This window comes from Rhopilema esculentum, chromosome 17 (assembly GCF_057945365.1).
Source record: "Rhopilema esculentum isolate cy_ngs chromosome 17, ASM5794536v1, whole genome shotgun sequence".
Taxonomy (NCBI): Eukaryota; Metazoa; Cnidaria; class Scyphozoa; order Rhizostomeae; family Rhizostomatidae; genus Rhopilema; species Rhopilema esculentum.
In genome coordinates, this window is record NC_142831.1 from 3,577,594 (window position 1) to 3,596,863 (window position 19,270).

At 34.5% G+C, this 19,270-nt stretch overlaps 1 protein-coding gene across 4 annotated transcripts in view; it reads left to right on the forward strand.

Annotated features, from left to right (window-relative positions):
- The window catches only part of LOC135681976 (neuropeptide Y receptor type 4), a 44,498-nt gene extending 25,982 nt beyond the window's left edge, over positions 1–18,516 (forward strand). For 3 of the 4 annotated variants that reach the window (XM_065196696.2, XM_065196680.2, XM_065196665.2), the window contains 2 exons: positions 2,566–2,733; positions 14,375–18,516. In XM_065196696.2, the coding sequence (XP_065052768.2) occupies positions 14,400–15,746 (1,347 nt within the window). In that variant the 5' untranslated portion in view covers positions 2,566–2,733; positions 14,375–14,399 and the 3' untranslated portion in view covers positions 15,747–18,516. The remainder of the gene's footprint in view (positions 1–2,565; positions 2,734–14,374) is intronic. The other variant, XM_089113492.1, reaches the window with a different exon arrangement.
- Positions 18,517–19,270: the final 754 nt, after the last annotated feature.

Below are 19,270 nucleotides of genomic sequence, written 5' to 3' on the forward strand. Positions count from 1 at the left end.
TTTAGTAATTCGAGCAAACAATCTGGTCAACGTAGTTAATCAGGAGAAGAAACAACAAAAGCGTTTAATCAAGTTTAATTATCTACCATGATCTGTCATGTGAAGTTATTTTATGTTACTTAAAAAAATTTTCAGGTTTCTGTTAAGAGAATATTTTGCTTCATATTAGCAGGTTCATGAAAAATTTTTAAAGATGTATTTGATTTTTTATTCGCATTAATTCATCGTTAATTGATTGTAAAAAAGAAGCAAACAATCATTATTCTCGACCGTTCAAGTTATATTCCTTTAAATATTAATTAATAAAAACACCACCGAGTTTGTCTTTTGTCAGTTGACGGTTGATTCCCACGGGGATACTACGACTGTTTGTTCGGAAATTCTACGCCACGTTATCAAATTGAAAATGCACGAAGCATTTGGAACAGTTCTTTGAATTCTGTTAGAAACAGATGGCAAATCCTTGACTAGAAGTTGATTTGGGTTGTAAAAACCTGTTTTTGGTCGCTCAGTCTTGGCTATACGCAATCAGGTTTCTCAATTTGATTGTGCAATGCTTGTTTTAGCAGAACTGAATTGAAGAAAATATTATGCTAACGATAAATCCATTCATAAGACCTATCTTAATTGCACAGGCTACAAATAACTTGAAATTTCAATTATGGATGTTTATCTATAAGTGTAGGTGGACTTTTCATTAAAAGGCATGAAAATAAATGACAAAAAATAATGCCGATACTTTATTCTAAATGGGTTACAGCTTGCTAGATTTGCTTTGCCAACAAATGTATTATGCTAAACACTTTTTCTATAAAAAGCTCAGCTACATGATATATATTTTCAGCTAATCTTGTTAAGATTTCCCACTGATGATGGCATATTAGTTCTAGAACATTCACGAGGAGATTGTACAGATTTGATATAACGTCATGTAGCTTTCCATTTGAATAGCATAAACATCTGCTGGGTTGCTCTGACTTAATTCAATTAGCGTCCATGCTTTTCCCAGCATTTTGTTTGTTTTGTGGTGCGCGCATGACTGAATGCTTTAACGTTTTTTCGCCAAACACTCTAGACTTCTTTGAGCAGCTTGGAACAAAGCATTAACGAACCTAAGAATATATTTTAATGTTTAGGTTGATGACTTTATTGGAATGCTGCCAAGATTGCTAAACTTTCTGCTGTATATATCAATATAACAATCTTAAGAATAGGGCATAAATGCGGAAAAGCAAATTTTTATGTTTTGAATTACCAAAGGCGTCCTTAGTAAAGCTCGTTGGTGCCAATTAGAAAGACGTCAGTTCAATGCCACCACAATGAACAAAAATTTCTCCTTTCACTCAAATATCTAATCGTTTGCAAAAAGTAAGATGTCATCATTGTGGAAAGTTTAACAAAATTGATGAAGACAATCATAGATACCTGGTCGTTATAACCAGACAGTCAAAACCAGATAAGCAAAAAGATGAAGATATGCCAGAAATCAATAAGGGCTACTGACTTGATGAAACACTAGCTGATGTGTCGAGAATATTTCCATGACAGCTGTTTGGCTCTTTTTCCTGTTATGGAGTCATCAACATATACATGATAAAGGTGGAAGCCTTAATAAAATCAGTCACTACCAGCCTGTGAATAGGTGTCGCTGATTGATAACGTCGTTTTCATTCCTGTTCGAAATGTTTTCATGTTGGCTATTATGCTGAATTGTCATGATTAAACTAGTTAGAGGTCCTGATGAAGCTACTTAGTGTAGACATGCGAAAAAAAGACATTGATTGACAGCGGCCTTCTTCTTTGTGTCCAAAAATTTGTCGATTGCTTGAAAACTGAAATTTTAGTATAACAAAACTATGTTATTATCAACATACTAATAATTATAAAAAATACATTGCACAGTTTGACCACAATTATATATAACAGCTTATAGCTTGTTGAGTCTACAGCTGATAAATAGTATAATTCATTTATCAATTGTCACTGCTATAGATTTTAACCCGAATTTATTATATCTATACTTTCTAATGTTTTGTTTTCATTCTAAAATTTTTTAATAAATTTTTCACTAAGAACATGATTGTGCGGATGACGAAAATCGTTTTTAGATTTTTACAAAATAGACAATACCGTTGCAAAGTTTTTCAAAAATTGTTCTATTTTATGATAAAAGAAATTTTTACGAAAGCACGAAGAGGCACATAGCTACCGCATTTGGAGAAAGATAGCATTATCATTTGAACTTAGAATAGAAAGTAGTTTAAAAGTAGATATTCAAAATAATATTGAGAAGTCAGTATCTTCATTATTGCCATTACCTTATCGTGTCTTGACAGCATAGCTAAATCTGTGCTTGCACTTAATTTTGGCAGCTTTTAAGGCACCTTTTAGCTCTTGATTATTGATAAATTACAAATAAATGGTTTGCCATCTGAAGTGCAAATGTGGAAAGAAATGTCGGTGTTGATAGCACAACGTTATTGCTGTTTAGCACATTGCAAGGTAATCTGTCCTTTCAGGTGTTCCCTTCCCCGTCTTAATGATTTTGGTGTCTTTTGTTCGCAGGAACATCTGCCTGTTATTTCAAACAGCGATTTCTTTCCGGTGTCGATTCACTTAGCAAATCGCTTTTGTGCAGACTGTAGACTTGAGCTCTCAAAGACGTGTGATGGAGAAGCACAACGCTATTGCATCGTTTGAGCGCTGCTCATAAGAAAAAATGTAAATAAGAAGGTATGTTGTCAGCTATGCAGTTCTTTTATTGCTTACTTCGTCTTGGAATTTCATTTTGCTTTGTAAAAGTGAGATGTTCGGTCACCAAAGTACAAGAAAAGATCACTAGAAATGTTTACTTAATAATCAAGAACTAAAAAGACTTAGTTGGGATAGTAAAACCTGTATTTGGGTATCAAAATCTAACTGCTAGATTTCCAAACGTAATTACGGAATTCTTAAGTATAGCTGAATGCATGAAAAAACAACTGACTTTGAAAGATCGTGAAGCAATTGTTGGCAAAAAAAGGAAACAACTGTTTTGAGGCACTTTAAATGAGTTAAGAAACTGATTCTTGGAAATTCTCTGTGTTCAAAGTATACTCTGTGTCTCGCACCATTGACTTTCGTGAGAGTTTGTTTACGTTTAACATTGAAGGCATATCTCAGTATATTTATCAAATGTATTGGCGTAATAGAATTTAATTTTATATATTTATATTTGCTATTACACTTTTATGACATTTAATTGTATTATTTCTAAATATAAGTCAAAATTAATAATCACCTATTGCTTCAAGTATAACTTATTCTACAATGTCTTTGTACTTGTGATTTTTGTGGCTGCCAAGTCTTATGTCGGCTTACTAGGTTTTGGTTTCTTGTTATTTTTTCTATGGTTTTTTCAGATGACGGAAAATTATCGTTGCAGACTCTGCTTTTACTGTTTAGATTTTTATTTCTGATATGCTTTGAATTAATACTTTTGAATTGATTGTTTTTGTTACAATCAATGAGATATATATCTTATCTTATGTTTTTTAAATCACAAGAACTAACAAAGACTGTAGAATGCTTAAAATTGAATACAACCATATGAAGTAGCCTTAAATGCAAGCACGGAGGTCGTGCAAACACGTGCAAATATAGACGGAGGTCGTGTCATCAGCAAAATGTGTAAATGTACTCGTGGATATTTTTTCTGCGTGGTCGTGCAAACACGTGACCTTTGAGGATCTTTTTGTGGAGTAATTGTGCTTTTGCGGGTCGAATGCTCATCCTGACACTTATAATCGGTTCAGGGCAACTTAGCTCGATAACTAGACTGGGTCGACTTAAAATGGCCCCCCAAATTTTTATATCCATGTTTTCAAGAATACGTTCCCCTTATTTTCAAAAACATTAAATGTTTCTTAATTGATGCACAAAACTAAGCTCTAGCCAGGTAACGAGAGAAATATCGTTTCAAAATGTTTGTGCTTGATTTGCTCTTCATACTTGGATGAGTTTTTCTTACAGTCCGTGAATAGGGGTCCCGTCTCAGCTTTTTCTTCGGGCCGATGATGCTTCCGTTACGCCACTGCAATACGAATCGAGCTCCGAGCCGCTACGTCTTTTTGATATTTTACAGTTAAATAAAATACTCCGTGTTCAAGAGAAATACTACCGATGTTGATTTATCAACTGTTATTTCTGTTTAGCACATTGCACGAGTTCAGGTGTTCCGATCTCCGAGCTGTATGTCCTTTTGATATTGCATAGCTTAATAAAATGCACCTTGTTTAGGCGAAATACTACTGAAGATTTAAAACAAATTTTCAGCACTTTATATATCTTTCTGGCTGTGTACATAAAATGCTTGCTTGGCCTTGTGTTAAATCAAAATGCTTTGATATTCACCATACATCTCTTGCCGTTTGCATCGGTCATGATCTTGTTATTCATTATCCTATTTAACAAGTCGTCCAGGTTCGCTCCTTGAACTTCGAAGTTGAATAGCATAAAAGAGGTTTTGGCTTTAATTATTAAGAATGTACGGGAGCAACGGACCCCACTGACCCCTTCGTTGGTGCTGCTCCGTTTGTCAATGAATCTTGCAACTTTGTTTAGAGAGTAACATTACATAACACAAAAGGTGGGAGTTTGCTAACAGTTTTCCAGAAGCTACACGAATAACTTAGGATACACTGTTTTTATTTTTTAAGGGCTCACAGTATCTTCTAAATTCTAAACTCATTTAAGTTAGAATAATTTTGAGGTGCCGTGAAGTGTGAAGAAGTATCATATCTTGATCAATTTTCAGTTAGACATTTTATTATAAATTATACGCTGTACTGACAAATTTTTACAACCGAATAACAGACAACCATGCTTTGCTTTCTTTTTTTATCGCGCTTTTTTACTATCAAAGCCATGTAGAAGAAACCTTTAGCAGCAGACACCTAGTAAAAAGTGTTACCTCGCTTTAAGTTAAAAGCTATTTCGATATAGAGCAACCTGTATGAAAGCAATTCCAGCGAACTGGAAGGCTTGAGATTGATTTCATCTACGAAAAATACTCACTTAGCTAAATTTGAAGAAATGCGGACTGAGCCTGAAAAAAAACCTGAGATTGGATCGAATTTCTGAAAGTGTATGGCAGACTTCATTTGATAGCAAAACTGATTCCATCCAAGTTTGTGAGATACATATAGAATTTTCCAGCAAATTTCACAACGTTCTGTTTACATCGTTAAATTTAACCGCTCAAAAGTAGTTATTTGAAATGCACAGCTAGCCTTGCGTCAAATCTTTTACAATACATAATATCTTTGAAAATATAAGAAGATGTTTTGAAATGGATGACAAAGAATTCAACTTTTCTCTTTGCATATCTTTTATGATTCTCTGGCATTCTTTTATGATTCTTTTATGACCCTTTCAGTTTACATATAAATATAAAAAAGTAGAATGCAGATAATAAGATAATAAAAATATCGAATCAATATACAAAATGCTGATTTGCCTAGAAGTCGTATTTGTCTCACTCAGGGGATAGTCTTCCAAAGCTCTTCTAAAGACAGTAATGTATTTCATATTTCATACACAAGTTTGTATTTAATTCAAACTTATTGGAAATTAAGTTCCATATTTTGATTTGCTTATGTTAAAGTCGCCGTTTCACTTAACAAAACAAAGTTTATCAATCTTTATCATCGTAATCCATGAAATTCTTGAAATATTCAAAAGGAATGCGCTAAGAACTTGTTATTGCAAAAAATATACTGTCTCTATTAGGTCAATCGACTTTTTTTGATCTTCTTTTCACCACGGCGTCTTTAGAAGTGCTCTATCCAGAGGAAGAATCAGCTCCTTAGATATTCTCGAGTAACTTTCTTGTTTTTGTTTTCCCTTGCCTATTTCTAGAAGTCCCACTAAACTGCAATAAATATTAGCGGAAGTTTAACTTTTTGTCTTCAATAGAAGAAAAAGCTGAATTATGTTATCGGGTATTTGAAAAAAACTTGAAAAGTTTCTGCAAATAGATAACGCTATACTTCAAAGGTTTAGTTATTCGTAGAACTCTTTCCTGTCGTATAACAACTACCTCTAAGAATAAAGGATTACTGATTCATTGACGTGAGCATTGGTCTACAAAACAAAGATAAAGCGTTGGTTTTACCTTGAAAAAATCAAACATATTTCCTCTCACGACAGTGAAAGTAAAAAAGATCTTTGCAAATCAAGTTGTGATCTTTAGCGACTTTGCTGCAATAAATCTCATCACATAACAGAGAGCTGATGTCGTTAACGTCATTGCCTCTAAGGAGCTGTGAAGCATGATTTTTTGTTTTTAAACATGCCTGCAGTAAGGTTTGCTTAGAGAGCTATTGCTTTGACTTTCGGTGAAGTCTTGCTTCTATCTTTGATATTTTAAAAATAGCTTTGTACCTTGACAATATGACTTGTGTTCAAGCATTTCAAGAAGGAACTTCCAAATGCAACATGTGATATCTTCTTTCAACCAAAGGTCTGGCCATTGCTCATCTTCACACATTCATATTTTTGCAGCATGGAATAAACAGGATCTTTATCGAAATTAACCTACAAAATCTACCAAAAACCTTGAGACAAAAACCTTTTGGCCAAGGGCTTTTGTATAAACCGAGCTGAGGCTTACATTGTGGTCTTTCCCCGGGTCTTTTTCCTAGAAGTTTTATTCATATAATCTTGAGGAACATTTCAACAGGTTTGCAACCAAATTTTGTACAACTGCAAAAACTTCTTACTGCAAATTCAAGTTTAGATACATTACAAATTGATACGATAATAAACCACTTTTATTTTGAATTTCAGTTAAACTAAAATTACAAATCTCTGTATTGCCGTAGTTAATTCCTAACTGACTGGCCTGTTTTTATAATATAGATATCATAGAATCGTAGAAAAAATGGATCAATCAATAGAAATTTAAAGGTATAAAAAGAAGTTTATCGGGGCTACAGACCCCACTACAGTCCAAGATTTATTCCTAAATCAGAATATTTATTACATGGTGCGAATTGAGATGGCCAACAGACAAGAAGTGACACATTTTGAGAAAGATGTGCAAATGAAACCCATTACGATATTTTTCTAAACTTCACTTTTTCTCATCTTACAAGTTATATTTGCAATTCTACACCTCACTTCTATTAAGTAATGCACAATAGGCTAGTCTGCTAATTTCGTTTCAGAATAATTTCAAGGCATGGATCTTTGATCATAGAGACTAAACGTTCAGATGAATTTCCCTCGATTGCTGATTGGCAAGTTGATGGATGTGATTTTCAAGTATTGTGGTGTTAGGCTGAGAAGTAATTGATTGCATTTTGAGATTTTTTTAACGCTGTTGATTTAAATGATAACTATGAAATGAAAAACAAACACGCATTCATTGTAAATACTTTCTGAAATAAAAACTAGCAGGCGTATTGATCAAATGTGTGAATGAAGAAAAGGCCACTGTAGCAGGCTGCTCGACAGGCTCCAAGGAGTTCTTGCGGCCAAAAGTAGATAAAATGTAGCAAATAAGAAACACCGCAATACGCCGAGAAAAAACAACAATAAATACACGTAAATCAGTGAAGGCTAAAAGGTAATGAATTTACTAATAAATACACGTAAAAAGCCTTCACTGATTTACGTGTACTTATTGTTGTTTATTCTCGGCGTATTGCGGTGTTTCTTATTTGCTACAGCTGTATTGATCAAAACCTGCTTGTTGAAGATAGTTTACTAAATATTCAATTACTACCATGATAATACAAAGTTTAATTTCACAATCAATTTAGTTACATTCGTTATAACTGCTCAAATGTCAAAAGATCATATCAAAAGATCATATCATAGTATGATATGCTGTTTTGTTATGGTAGCATTAAGTTTAGATGTCTTCTGCAAAGGAAAAAGGTTCCACGTGTAATAAAGAAGCTTGATGACACGCCAAAAATAATTAAATGAACTTATGAATTTACAGCAATTGAGGTTTGATGCTTATAAGTGATAAATTCATTTACAGTTGGTTGTAATATGTAATTTCCAATACGGGACACTGGCCTTAGTGCCAAAACAATGTCAATTCAATCGCGAAAATGGCAGAGCGAAACACTTGCTGCTCCACTTTGCTCTTAGAGGATATCAGAATAGAAGCTTATCAAGAGATAAATTTATCAACGTGCTAAAAACAGCTTTTCGGACGATCCTCATCGATAAATTCAAAATTTAGTGTTTTGACGAAAAGTTGGCATGAAGTGTATTTGTGTGACAAAAGAGCTTCACAGAAAATATTATTTATGGTTAATCAATCCACTTATGCTCACTTATTTTGGTGGCAGATTGTGCAACATTTCAAGCAGTAGCCTCATGCATATGTATTTATCACAGTTGCCTAATTGCCATGCCTGTTGTGCATTGTTTGGCAAGCATTAGGCACATGGTGTAAAATATTTATCAAGATACTTTTCAAAATAATCTTTCCTGTAACGGTAGAAGGCTTTGTTGTTACTACAATATCACTTTGCTACACTATGCTCTCTGGCCTAACCTTAATTCGATAACCTTATCAAAAGAGGCCCCAAAATTATAGATACAGCCATTTTTTCAAGGCCTCTCTCAAGATCACCATGTTTTCAAGAACTTGACAGTCGATGAAATTTTTCGCCACTTTATTCTCAAAAAATTCATTCTGTAAAAAGGTTTCTTGCGTGTGAAACTTGATTAAAAATATTTTTATGAATGTAAAACATGCATATGATTTATGTAAAACTTTGATGCTTATCTTCAAATGCTCTTTCGTTTGCTAGAAGTCCCTCAAAGATTGTCTCATATTCACTTGAATATTGCCAAATGAAATGGCATATACTTTAACCTAAGTCTTTAAGCTTCATTGAATGGTTTTATATTATTAGAAATGCCATTCTACAGGGAGGATATCTTTCTTCGAGAAGCTTTCTCGCATAGAATTACCTTTCAGCACAAATTTTTCACTTGCAATGAATCGCAGAGATTTTTCACTTACAATTAATTGCACGAGTTAATCGCACGAACAGGGTTGCCAGATGCTTGGAATGGTTGGTGGCCAAATATTTTACGCGTGACGGCCAAATTCGGCCAGCCTTATATATACAAAAAAGCTACATTTTGGCCAAGTCTTTAGAGTAATAGTGTAATCAAAATTGGCTTTGTTTGTTACAAAAGCTCCAATTTGCTTTCAATTTCAATTTTCTGTTATCTTTTCTTTTGTTTCTTGCTTTGTTATTTGCAACTTTGAGATTGTTTTAAGAAAATGTTGAATATTTTCTGTGCAAAATTGTCATTTTCTTTGTATTTTTGTGGCTTTCAACATGCGGCCAAAATTCGGCCAACTTTTACTTTTTCGGCCAAATCAATTTCGGACGGCCAATAGCTTTGGAAAACGGCCAGAATAGAGGAATTTGGCCGTCAAAACGGCCAAATGGCAACCCTGCGCACGAATTTGTCACTTAAAGTCAATCATACGCAAATTTTCCAATAATCAATCGCACACATTTTTCACTTACAATCTATCGCACGAGTTTTTCGCTTTATAGTCAATCGCTCGCAAATCACTAACAATAAATTGCACATATTTTTTACTTACACTAAATCGCACGCTTTTTTTCTTACAATCAATCTTCGAAAAAGGGCATTTTGGAGAGCCAGAACCCGCAAACCAAGACCGATTTTTTCGATAAACTAGAAAACTGGGCTAGAAAGTGAAATATTCAACATTCAAAGCCCAAAATCCCACAGGTTTTTCAAACCAACCCCCTTGTTGAACACCCATGGCAGGATTTTGATGTTACCATTGTTTAAATTGTCAAAGGAAAATGGCTTTATTGTAAAGAACTAGAAATCTTTTGACAAGTACGAAAATTTATGTCCTTCACAATTTGAAAATGTGCAAATTACATAATGGCACAATAAAGGAAACACGTTCTATTGAGCTTTCTTTGTACGCTACTCTTCGAAATGTAAAACATCGGCTAATTCGTACTTTTGATATTACGGACAAATTTCTCTTTACGTTTAATTTATTTCTTGGGGGTCCAAAAGTTGACCTCTTCGGCTCCAATGGGTTGAAGGTCGAGTTGCTGGATGTTGGCTATAATTTAAGGCAGGGGAGCATCTGGCGTTCTTGGAATTGACGCATAGACCAGATGGATTTTTCATATTTCTGACAGCAAAGAATATATAAATATCACGACATTGCCCTTTCATTTGCTTTAATTGAATATTTGAAAAAGCAGGTTCAAACATTTTGTTTAGAACTTGCACATTCTATAACTGAATTCACAAAAGGTTTTGAAAGTGCATTTTGCAGCAGATTACAGTAAGCAACCATCTTAATTTCTAGCACATTTTCGAGAATTTTTTTAAAGAGGGCGGTTCCCGCATGAATTATTTATGCTTGATGGACTGGATTAGAAAAAGAATTATACAATATCAGTCAAAGATAGCCCTACTTTCAGGCGTAAAATAAGCTCTTGACTGAAGTTTTCCAAATAATGCTATAAAATATTGTAGAAAAAGCTCGACCATGCTGTGATTTTTGGCCCTGTTGTAAAATTATCTGAGAGCATGTGCCTGTTTTACTGTAAAGTCGAATAGGGAACCGTTGTGGAGATGTATATTTTGCAGATCATGCTAGGATCTTGGTAAGTTTATCTAAGCGTGTGTTTACAAAAGTTAGCATCATTGACACGGTTCTTTAGAAACGAGAAACTATGTCTAGGAGTTACCTGACATTTGAATCTGAATTAACGCTTGCAATTGCGTGAAGTTTGAAAACCAGGACAATATAGCTAGCTTGTGAATGGTAAGGCATCGACGTAAAGTAAAAATGTTATTCATTGTAGCAAAAAAAAGAAAAGTGTTTTTGAACATGTACCTCCTAATACGTGTTTGAGATAGAGCAAAAAAAGTCCTGCAATATAAGTTGACCTTCTTATTGTCAATTTTTGCATTAGCTTTGTTGAAAGTTTGCTAGCAAGAAACTCAAATCTAACTTTTGTGCACCATAATCATCCGAGGCCAAAGTCTTGGTAAAGAATTGTCATAGATAAGTATCAAAGAACATTATGGTGACTGCATAAAATTCTATAGAAATTACGAAGTTTCGTAAGTAAAAAAAGTAGAATTTTGGGGGCTTTTTAAAAGCAAATAAGCATTAGCAACTTCTGGGGTAATCCTTTTGTAAAGCTTCCTCCTAAATAGTCACTCGGTTGTTGGAAATTACATAAACCTATTATCAAAACCTATTAAGACATGAATGGTGAAAACCTATCAACCAAAACCTACAAACAAATATTTAGAATTGAAATTTAAAATTTTGAAGACTGATCTTAAGCCTTTTAGTCAGTTAAATGTGTTATGTTTTAAAGGTTATAAGCCTCAGTTCATTTTCCTTTAAGATAATGAAAAGAATCATTGAAGCCGATCGATAACTAAACGGACAAAAAATTATTCTCTTTTAAACTACAAAGACATTCTAAATCAATAGATTTGACTTTTCAGTTTTTTTTTCATTCCTCCAAAACAAAACTTTCTACTCAAACGAAAATCAGTCACTTCTAAATTTACTTTTTTATATTGGCAAGGTGTCCTTACTTGGTCCCTCTTCGGTTGTGAGTTTTTGCAATTATAGAAACTGGATAGAATAGAATCCAGCAACTTGTCATTAAGTTTTTCTTGAGCAGAATGTAATGCAACTTCCCACAAAGATCAGTGCTGGGGCCACTACTGTTTACAAATTATCTCAAAATTTGTTGATGCTGGTATCTCAATATACAGCAATAGCTTCTCTATAACATTTCTTATGAGCAAACTTGCGACTAGCTTGAACCTGCAACTTTCCCTTACATGTGAAAAATTGTATTCAGCTTTCAATTTAAGACGATTATATTTCTTCTCGACCAAATGGCAAGGTCTATTCACGAAAATCGTTTTTCATCGTATTTTTCTGTTTAATTTTTGGGCATCCTTCCAAACCCTACCCCTTAAGTCTCTTTAATCTCCTTTTGAATATACTAGTCTGCGCCCAGTCTACTAATGTGGCAGCATTTATGGACTGGGGCGCAGGCTAGAATATACCTGCTAAGGTTAAAAAACAAACAAATTGTAAGTCGGTCTCTTATATTAGAGCTCAAATATTAAAGAATTCAAAGCATACTAACAACAAGGTATAGTAAGTTGTTCAGCTGCAATGAAGCAGTTTTAGAATAACTCGTTTTATAAAACAAAATACTTTTAGAAAACCACTGTTTGGAAATTCATTAGATAATAAATTTTATAAAACCATTTAAAAGCAAATGAACCTATGTCATGTGCAACCTAATTTATTTTATTAAACTCGACAAATTTTGACGATTGTCTGTTTGCCTATCTTTGGTTTATAACTTCGTTAAAAATTAAAGCTCTGCTCGTAGGAATTTGATAACAAAACCAAATGCTTTTTTAAGCAGATTCAAAATATTCGTCTTCACCAACAGTTTTTGCTGGTGTGGATTTTTCATAGATCTCTTATCAGGAATTCCTTGAGGGGTTATCTTATTCAGGTTGATTTGTATAGATTAACTTGTTTTCACGTGAACGAAGATCTTAATTGAAGATGGAATGAACTCACATCTTGCTTTCTTTGGACTCTACGTTGTTTGTCAAGAGCGGGAATTTGTGAGGATAAAGATTTCTTTAATTATTAAGCATGAGATTTTTGTTTAAAATTTGTTCTCTATGTTATATTTTTATTCAGGCAAATTCTCAAGGCCTAACGCAGTTTGTTGCTAATGTTAGAAGTGTTTTAAACAAAGAGCATCCCTGCAATTAACAGCTTTGGACGTAGAAATCATTGGATTCTCTTGCTGAACATCATAGCTCGAAAAAAGCAGAGAGAACCTGTTAAGCAACTTTTTATTATTTATCTATAAAGAATGCTTCTATTTTATCATAAAGCACTTGATTTTTAACTAAATAAATTCTGACATAGAAAAGCGAGTGCTATCATATTTTTATGCTCGTCTGGCAGAGATATACCTTTGAGAAATTGGCTATGCATTCACGATTTTGTTGACATGTACTTTGCATTAGTCATTGCATCTATGTTGTCAATAGACATTCATCCCCTTCATGATTTATCTCAATTCAACAAATTGGTTGGTGGGTTTCAGCACATTCTTACAATTGATCCCTTAAAATCATAGTCTTTTCTGTCTATATTTCTATCGATTGGCTCCATCTAAGGCGTAGATATTTAAAAACCGAAGCCTATCGTTGACAGTTTGTTCACATTAGAGAGACACATGTTTGTCAAGTGAGTTCTTTGAAGATTTGTTCTGCAAAGTTAATTGGGAGGCTTAATTCTTCAATCTCAGATATTTTGTTTGTAGTTTTGTTTTGTAGTTTGTAATTTCTCGTCCGTGTTTTTGTTTAAAATTTTCCCTTCAGCAAGATTGTATCAACTGACATCCTATGTTATCTTTTTTCTTATGTACCCTTCTTTACAAGTCTGTCAACGTGCAATAGACTGAACTTTCAATATTTTTTCGAAGAATTAAAATTTCATTTTTCCATATATTTTATATTTTACATATATTTATAAAATGGCTTTGAAAAAAGCAAACATTTAGTAAACTAAAGCTTTTTTCGTCTGACACTCTTCAGAGTTTAAAACGTGTACCTTAAATCTTTTCATACTGAGTACTCATGAATTATTCTGATTTGCTTTTTCCCTAATTAATTGCAAGTTGAATGCTTGCTACATAGACGACTGGCAAGAGTAATTGACAATTTGACTTTTCTCTGTACCAGCATATTTGTATAATATTTTATAAGAGGTCTGCAATGACTGCATGCCAAGCTACTTTTCTTAAGTCAAAAACAATGCTATATTTCATTCTACGTCAGTTGGTTACCAGTATGTGATTGCAATCTATCAGATGCTATTTCGGGAGTGGTACTCTTATATTGGCCGAGATCAATGGGTTTAAAGGGAATACCTGGAAATGCTTCCAAATCTCTCAGTCAAAAACTGCGAGTAGTTATATTTTTATCACCAAAAACCTGCGATTGAGTCATTCCGTTAAGAAATTTCTATGGATATGGGTATGTTCATTTTGTGAAGCGCAATATGATGCACTCTGACAATGCAAGTCTGGGGATGGATTGAATTAGGGGAAAATTTGGTCTATGGATGGTTCTGCTTTCAAAGGTGTGGGGACAGATATACGACAAGCGCTCCCCTGGGCATGCCATACATGAAATAACTGTAATATTTCCTAATTATATAGGCTATTCGATTTAACATTGTTTGTTTGTATTCTTTTATAAGATATTTTCTTATCCTTAGATTTGTGGAACAATAAAGAAGCAGTATGAACCAAACCGTTCTTAATCTGAGTCAAAATTCTTCGACAACAACAGTTTTTCCTACAATTTCACCCTCTGTTATGGAGCATCTATCTATTTTTCAAGTTGTATTGATGATTATCATAGCAACCATTGGATCCATTGGCAACACGTTAGTCCTGCTCGTCATTACTAAACGGAAACACCGTTGCAAAACCAGCTCTGTGCTCATCTTAAACCTGGCTGTGTGTGACACTTTGGTTTCCGTTGTATGCATTCCCTTGGACCTGACTTGGCTGATAAGCCGACGCTGGGTCTTTGGTGATGCTCTCTGCAACGTTATATATCCGTTTCAAACAAGTCTACCAATAGTATCAAGCTATACACTCATGTTCATGCTTTTCGAACGCAACATGATCTTTTCAAACCGTATCAGGTCGAATTTACGAGCAACGACAGTAAAGATTTTAGCAGGCATTACTTGGGCACTTCCATTTGCTATGGTTGCACCCTACGCTTTCAAATTGGGTATAAAAGGCACTGGAAATTCTGTTTCCTGTGAAGAGAATTGGTCAAACGGTTTTTATCGTCAGATGTACACAGTCGCTTTATCTGTTGTCGAATATTTGATACCAATTGTTCTCATCATAACATTTGTTGTCAAAATTATTCGATGTTTGCGTCGTGAGCGCAACCTTGTCAAACGAGGGATGCTCGGACTCGGTCGGCGAACGAGTAAAAGGCGAATAAGAACGCAAAGAAGACTCGCTATCATATTTATAGTGATGGTGCTGACGTATGCATCCTTAAAACTGCCAAATAATGTGTTTTGGCAATGGCTTGAGTTTGGCGGTGGAAGCAAGCAACCACATGCTTCAGTGGTTCATATTTTTGTAGGACTTTGTGCCTATTCGACCTGCGCCACAAACCCTTTTATATTGATTCTGATGTCATCAGAATTCCGAAAGGACATTCGAGCCTTTTTTCTGGATTGCAAGAAGAAAGGAAGGAGAAAAGGGCACAACAACAACATCTTGAACAGCGATAGTGAAAAGACCGCTATGGTGTCAATGCTGCAAACAAGCAATTCATTTTCCACCAGAACGAGACTAGCCTCGCGTCGAATCAACCGCACCCCAAGGGGCTCTACCTCAAGTGAGGAGTCGAAAAGGCCTGTGGAAATGGCAAAAAAACTTTCAGTTGCATTTAAAGATCAACAATATATAGACTTGCCAGCAATTAATTGTCAGCAAGGAAATTCCCCTTCGAAGTCACCGTTAAATTGTAGGAAAAGCCTGGCACATTCCGAAGAATGTTTAGCTCTCGAAATGCATGATTTTAATCTAGACAAAGTTCAGGAACCTTGTCAATAATCTCAAATGCGGATTAGTCTCTTGTGTAATCTGCAACAGCGTGCCTGGCTATTGAAACACTAAATGCTCCTGACTTTGAAGGAAAGATGTGGGTCTAATCAAAAAATATTTAACTACAGTAAATTAAATGCCATATGGTCGAGCTACTTTCCTTGTTTGTTAGAACTATTGAGATATTTCTTAAAGCAGACATAGAATGCGGAAGTAATTAAATAAGGGGGCCGAGGCGCTTATTGATTCCTAAAATTTAATAAAAACATACATTGAATCATATCGGTCTGGTTTAGGCATCTTTTGACAACCCGCACCCCTCCCCCCCCCCCACCTTCCCCCGCAGGCAAAAATATAATCTATCCGTGATATTGTCTGCGTTCAAATTGTCATAAATTTGAAGGACACAAAATTTGACGAGTCAGAATTTTGATTACATATAATTGCAAGCAATAGAAAGGTTCGATACAAACAGGAAACTCTGCAGTAAAAACTTTATGCACCAAAGTAGGTATCATATGGATTTTAGTAAATAAACTTGCGACAAATTTGCTTGTATCTTCCAAAAATAGCAACAATCTCTACAAAACCATCAACCATCAACAGTGACAGGGTTCCAATTATACTTCAACAGAGCCTCCTGTGACAGATTTGACATCAAGGAGCATAAATGAAGTTTGAATAGTAGTTGGTGGGAAAATGCCCAGATTGACCCCCCTTTTGGCCTCTGTGTCCCTACTTGTATGTGGTACAATATGCTTGGTGGATTTTCTGAAAACAGAAGCAAAGGAAAAGCTAAATAGGTGTCCTTTTTCTACTTATCATGCCAATTACAATAATAAGCTATAATTGCGAGTCACCTGAGTTTTCTGAATATGCTTAGTTGATTCAATAAAAAATAACGAGACTTCTGATGATAAATGGCTTTATATGATCATTTCTCGATAATTCTTGGCAGTTTTGGTAAGCGGACAGACTCTCTTAGAAGTCAGTGGACACTTTTAATAGCCACCTTAATTTTTAATATTACTATCTAGCAAAGACCGCAGCAATAAATGAGACACGAACAGTGAGATGTTCATTGACTGCAAGTTGTAAAGTACTTTCCCTTTTAAATATCAAGTGGTGATTGGGTCAATAAATGCTCGGTTGCACGTAACATAAATGCATTCAATTAATCTGAAAATAAGATTTTATTGTAACTATAGAATCAATTTTAACATATGATTTAGATATTTATCAAGCAACTGTCTTTATTAAGTCTTTATGATCAATAATAAAATATTCGACAGATTTAATCGTAATTGTAAATAGCTGACGTGGTAGAATAGTTTAGATTAAAGTTACGTTATTCTGCAATAAAAACGTCATACATTGGGTACATTTTTAAGAAAGTATAAATATTGCCATTTAATGACTTGCTGATAACTCGTAGCAGCATCATATTCTTTTGGTTTATAATGGTGAAGCTTAATCAGTAAAAGAGGCTTGATTTAAGACAATATTAGGAGGCTGTTATGACTTCAATTCCATATCAGTGGTATAAAGAGTTTCTTTATTAATCGCAATGCATATGGTTAAGGCATGCTAAAATCTCGCTTGAGTTTAATTCAATTTTTTCATTTTAGTAGACCATTATGCAAATATTAGTATAAATTTGTATCTATACGAAAAAGTACAAACATAGCATCTGGGTTGTTTCATTATTCTGCTCATTTTTGGATTGGAGCTACAAGAAGAGATTCGTTTTAAGAATGCTCGCACCATTTATTAGCTGCTGATCACCGTTATTCTTCACTATGCTTGCTTCATCTTCTTCATAGAAGATCCTGTCACAGATGCAAGTAGCGCGACAAAGCTTGACACTAGGAATAACTGTCGCTGTTAGTAGAGCCCCAATTAGATAGGAAAGGAAACAATATGACTTTCGACATTCGCTCCGTTTTAATTCGCGATTTAATAAGTTTGGAAAAATGATTCGTCTATTTTCTCAACAAAAACTATGTTGATCAAAAGCAGTTTGTCCCAATGACCACTTTAACCAAGGGGGATCTTGCACAAAATATTGCGAAAAACAAACGCAGAAGTAAAAGTTTGCCAATTTTCGGCATCGGCAAGGGAGGCTCAACCCCCTGAGCCCCCTAGCACTACACCCCTGTTTAAATGACAGGCTATTTTTCCTAATCCAATCAGTAACACATTTTTCGATGGAATAATTTTCAACAACTTCTAAATTTCAAGTCCATGATAGAAAGCAGATTATTGTTTTACACTAATGGTCGAAAGACGTGACACTACGCAAGTCAAGAGAAAGACTCTCACTGCATCGAGCAAATATAACAGATGATAAACATTCTTCTTCCAAGAAAGATTTGAGATTGCTTTAATTTCAAGCTCAAAGTATTCAGTTTAATGCTAAGCATTGAGAAATTATTGATTAGAATTAAATAGATTGTTTTTAGATACAATGTAAACGAATTTGCAATAGAGTAGTATAGGTAATATATCATGAACTGTAATTAATAATGATTTATAGTAATGTAGACTGCATGAGCAGAAATAAAGACAAATAATTGCAAAATATCCTGTAAATAAGAAAAAAAATACGGAAATCTGGTGGATTTGCATTCTATGTTTCCTTTCGTTGCTCTCTGGCTGTGTTTTTAAAAATATGCTTAGTTTGAAATCGCTTCACTTTTGAATACTGTATTTCCTCTAATGAACGCCGCCCTCTGATAAACGCCACCCTCTATAATGCCACACCTTGAGCCACACCTTCAGCCACACCTACAGCCACACCTACAGCCACACCTTCAGCCAACTATTTGGAATAAACGCCGCCCTGAGATAAACGCTGCCCTTTATTGAACGCCGCATCTTGAAAAGCAGTGTTCATTAGAAAACACACCAAACACGAAGTAACGAATAGTTTATACGCTTGCTATTCCAAAGCTATGAAAGTTTTTATCTCATAGAGATGAGGACTCTGACGGAGACAGGGATATTGAAATTCCTTGAAATTTCCATAAAGTGAACCCATCTTTTGTGAACTTTAAAAAGTTTTTTACACAATCTTTTTTACGTTATTTTGGGAAAAGAAAACACTGTTAAAAGTCTGTTTTTAGATTTTTTCATCAAACTACTTTTGTTATTTTTCATTTGACAAACTTTTCATTTTGTATTAAAAGCTGCCCTCTGATAGACACCGCCCTTTATTGAATGCCGCATCCAAAATTTAGATTTTGTAATAAACGCCGTGGCGTTCTTTAGATGAAATACGGTAGATCTATTTAAAAGAAAATTTGTGAATTTGCATTTATAGTTTCACAGAGGGAGTTCGGATGGTTAGAACGAAGTGTGAGTTGAGATAATTTGAGAAAGTAGAATATGATGGAACTAGAAGGTCGCTCCCAAGTTCGTCACTTGTTATCGAGTTATAAGTTGTATATAATCTTTGCTCTTTAGTTTGATGTCATATATTCAAATATTCTTTCCCTTCTGTATATTCATTTTAAACCCTGCGAAATAGATGT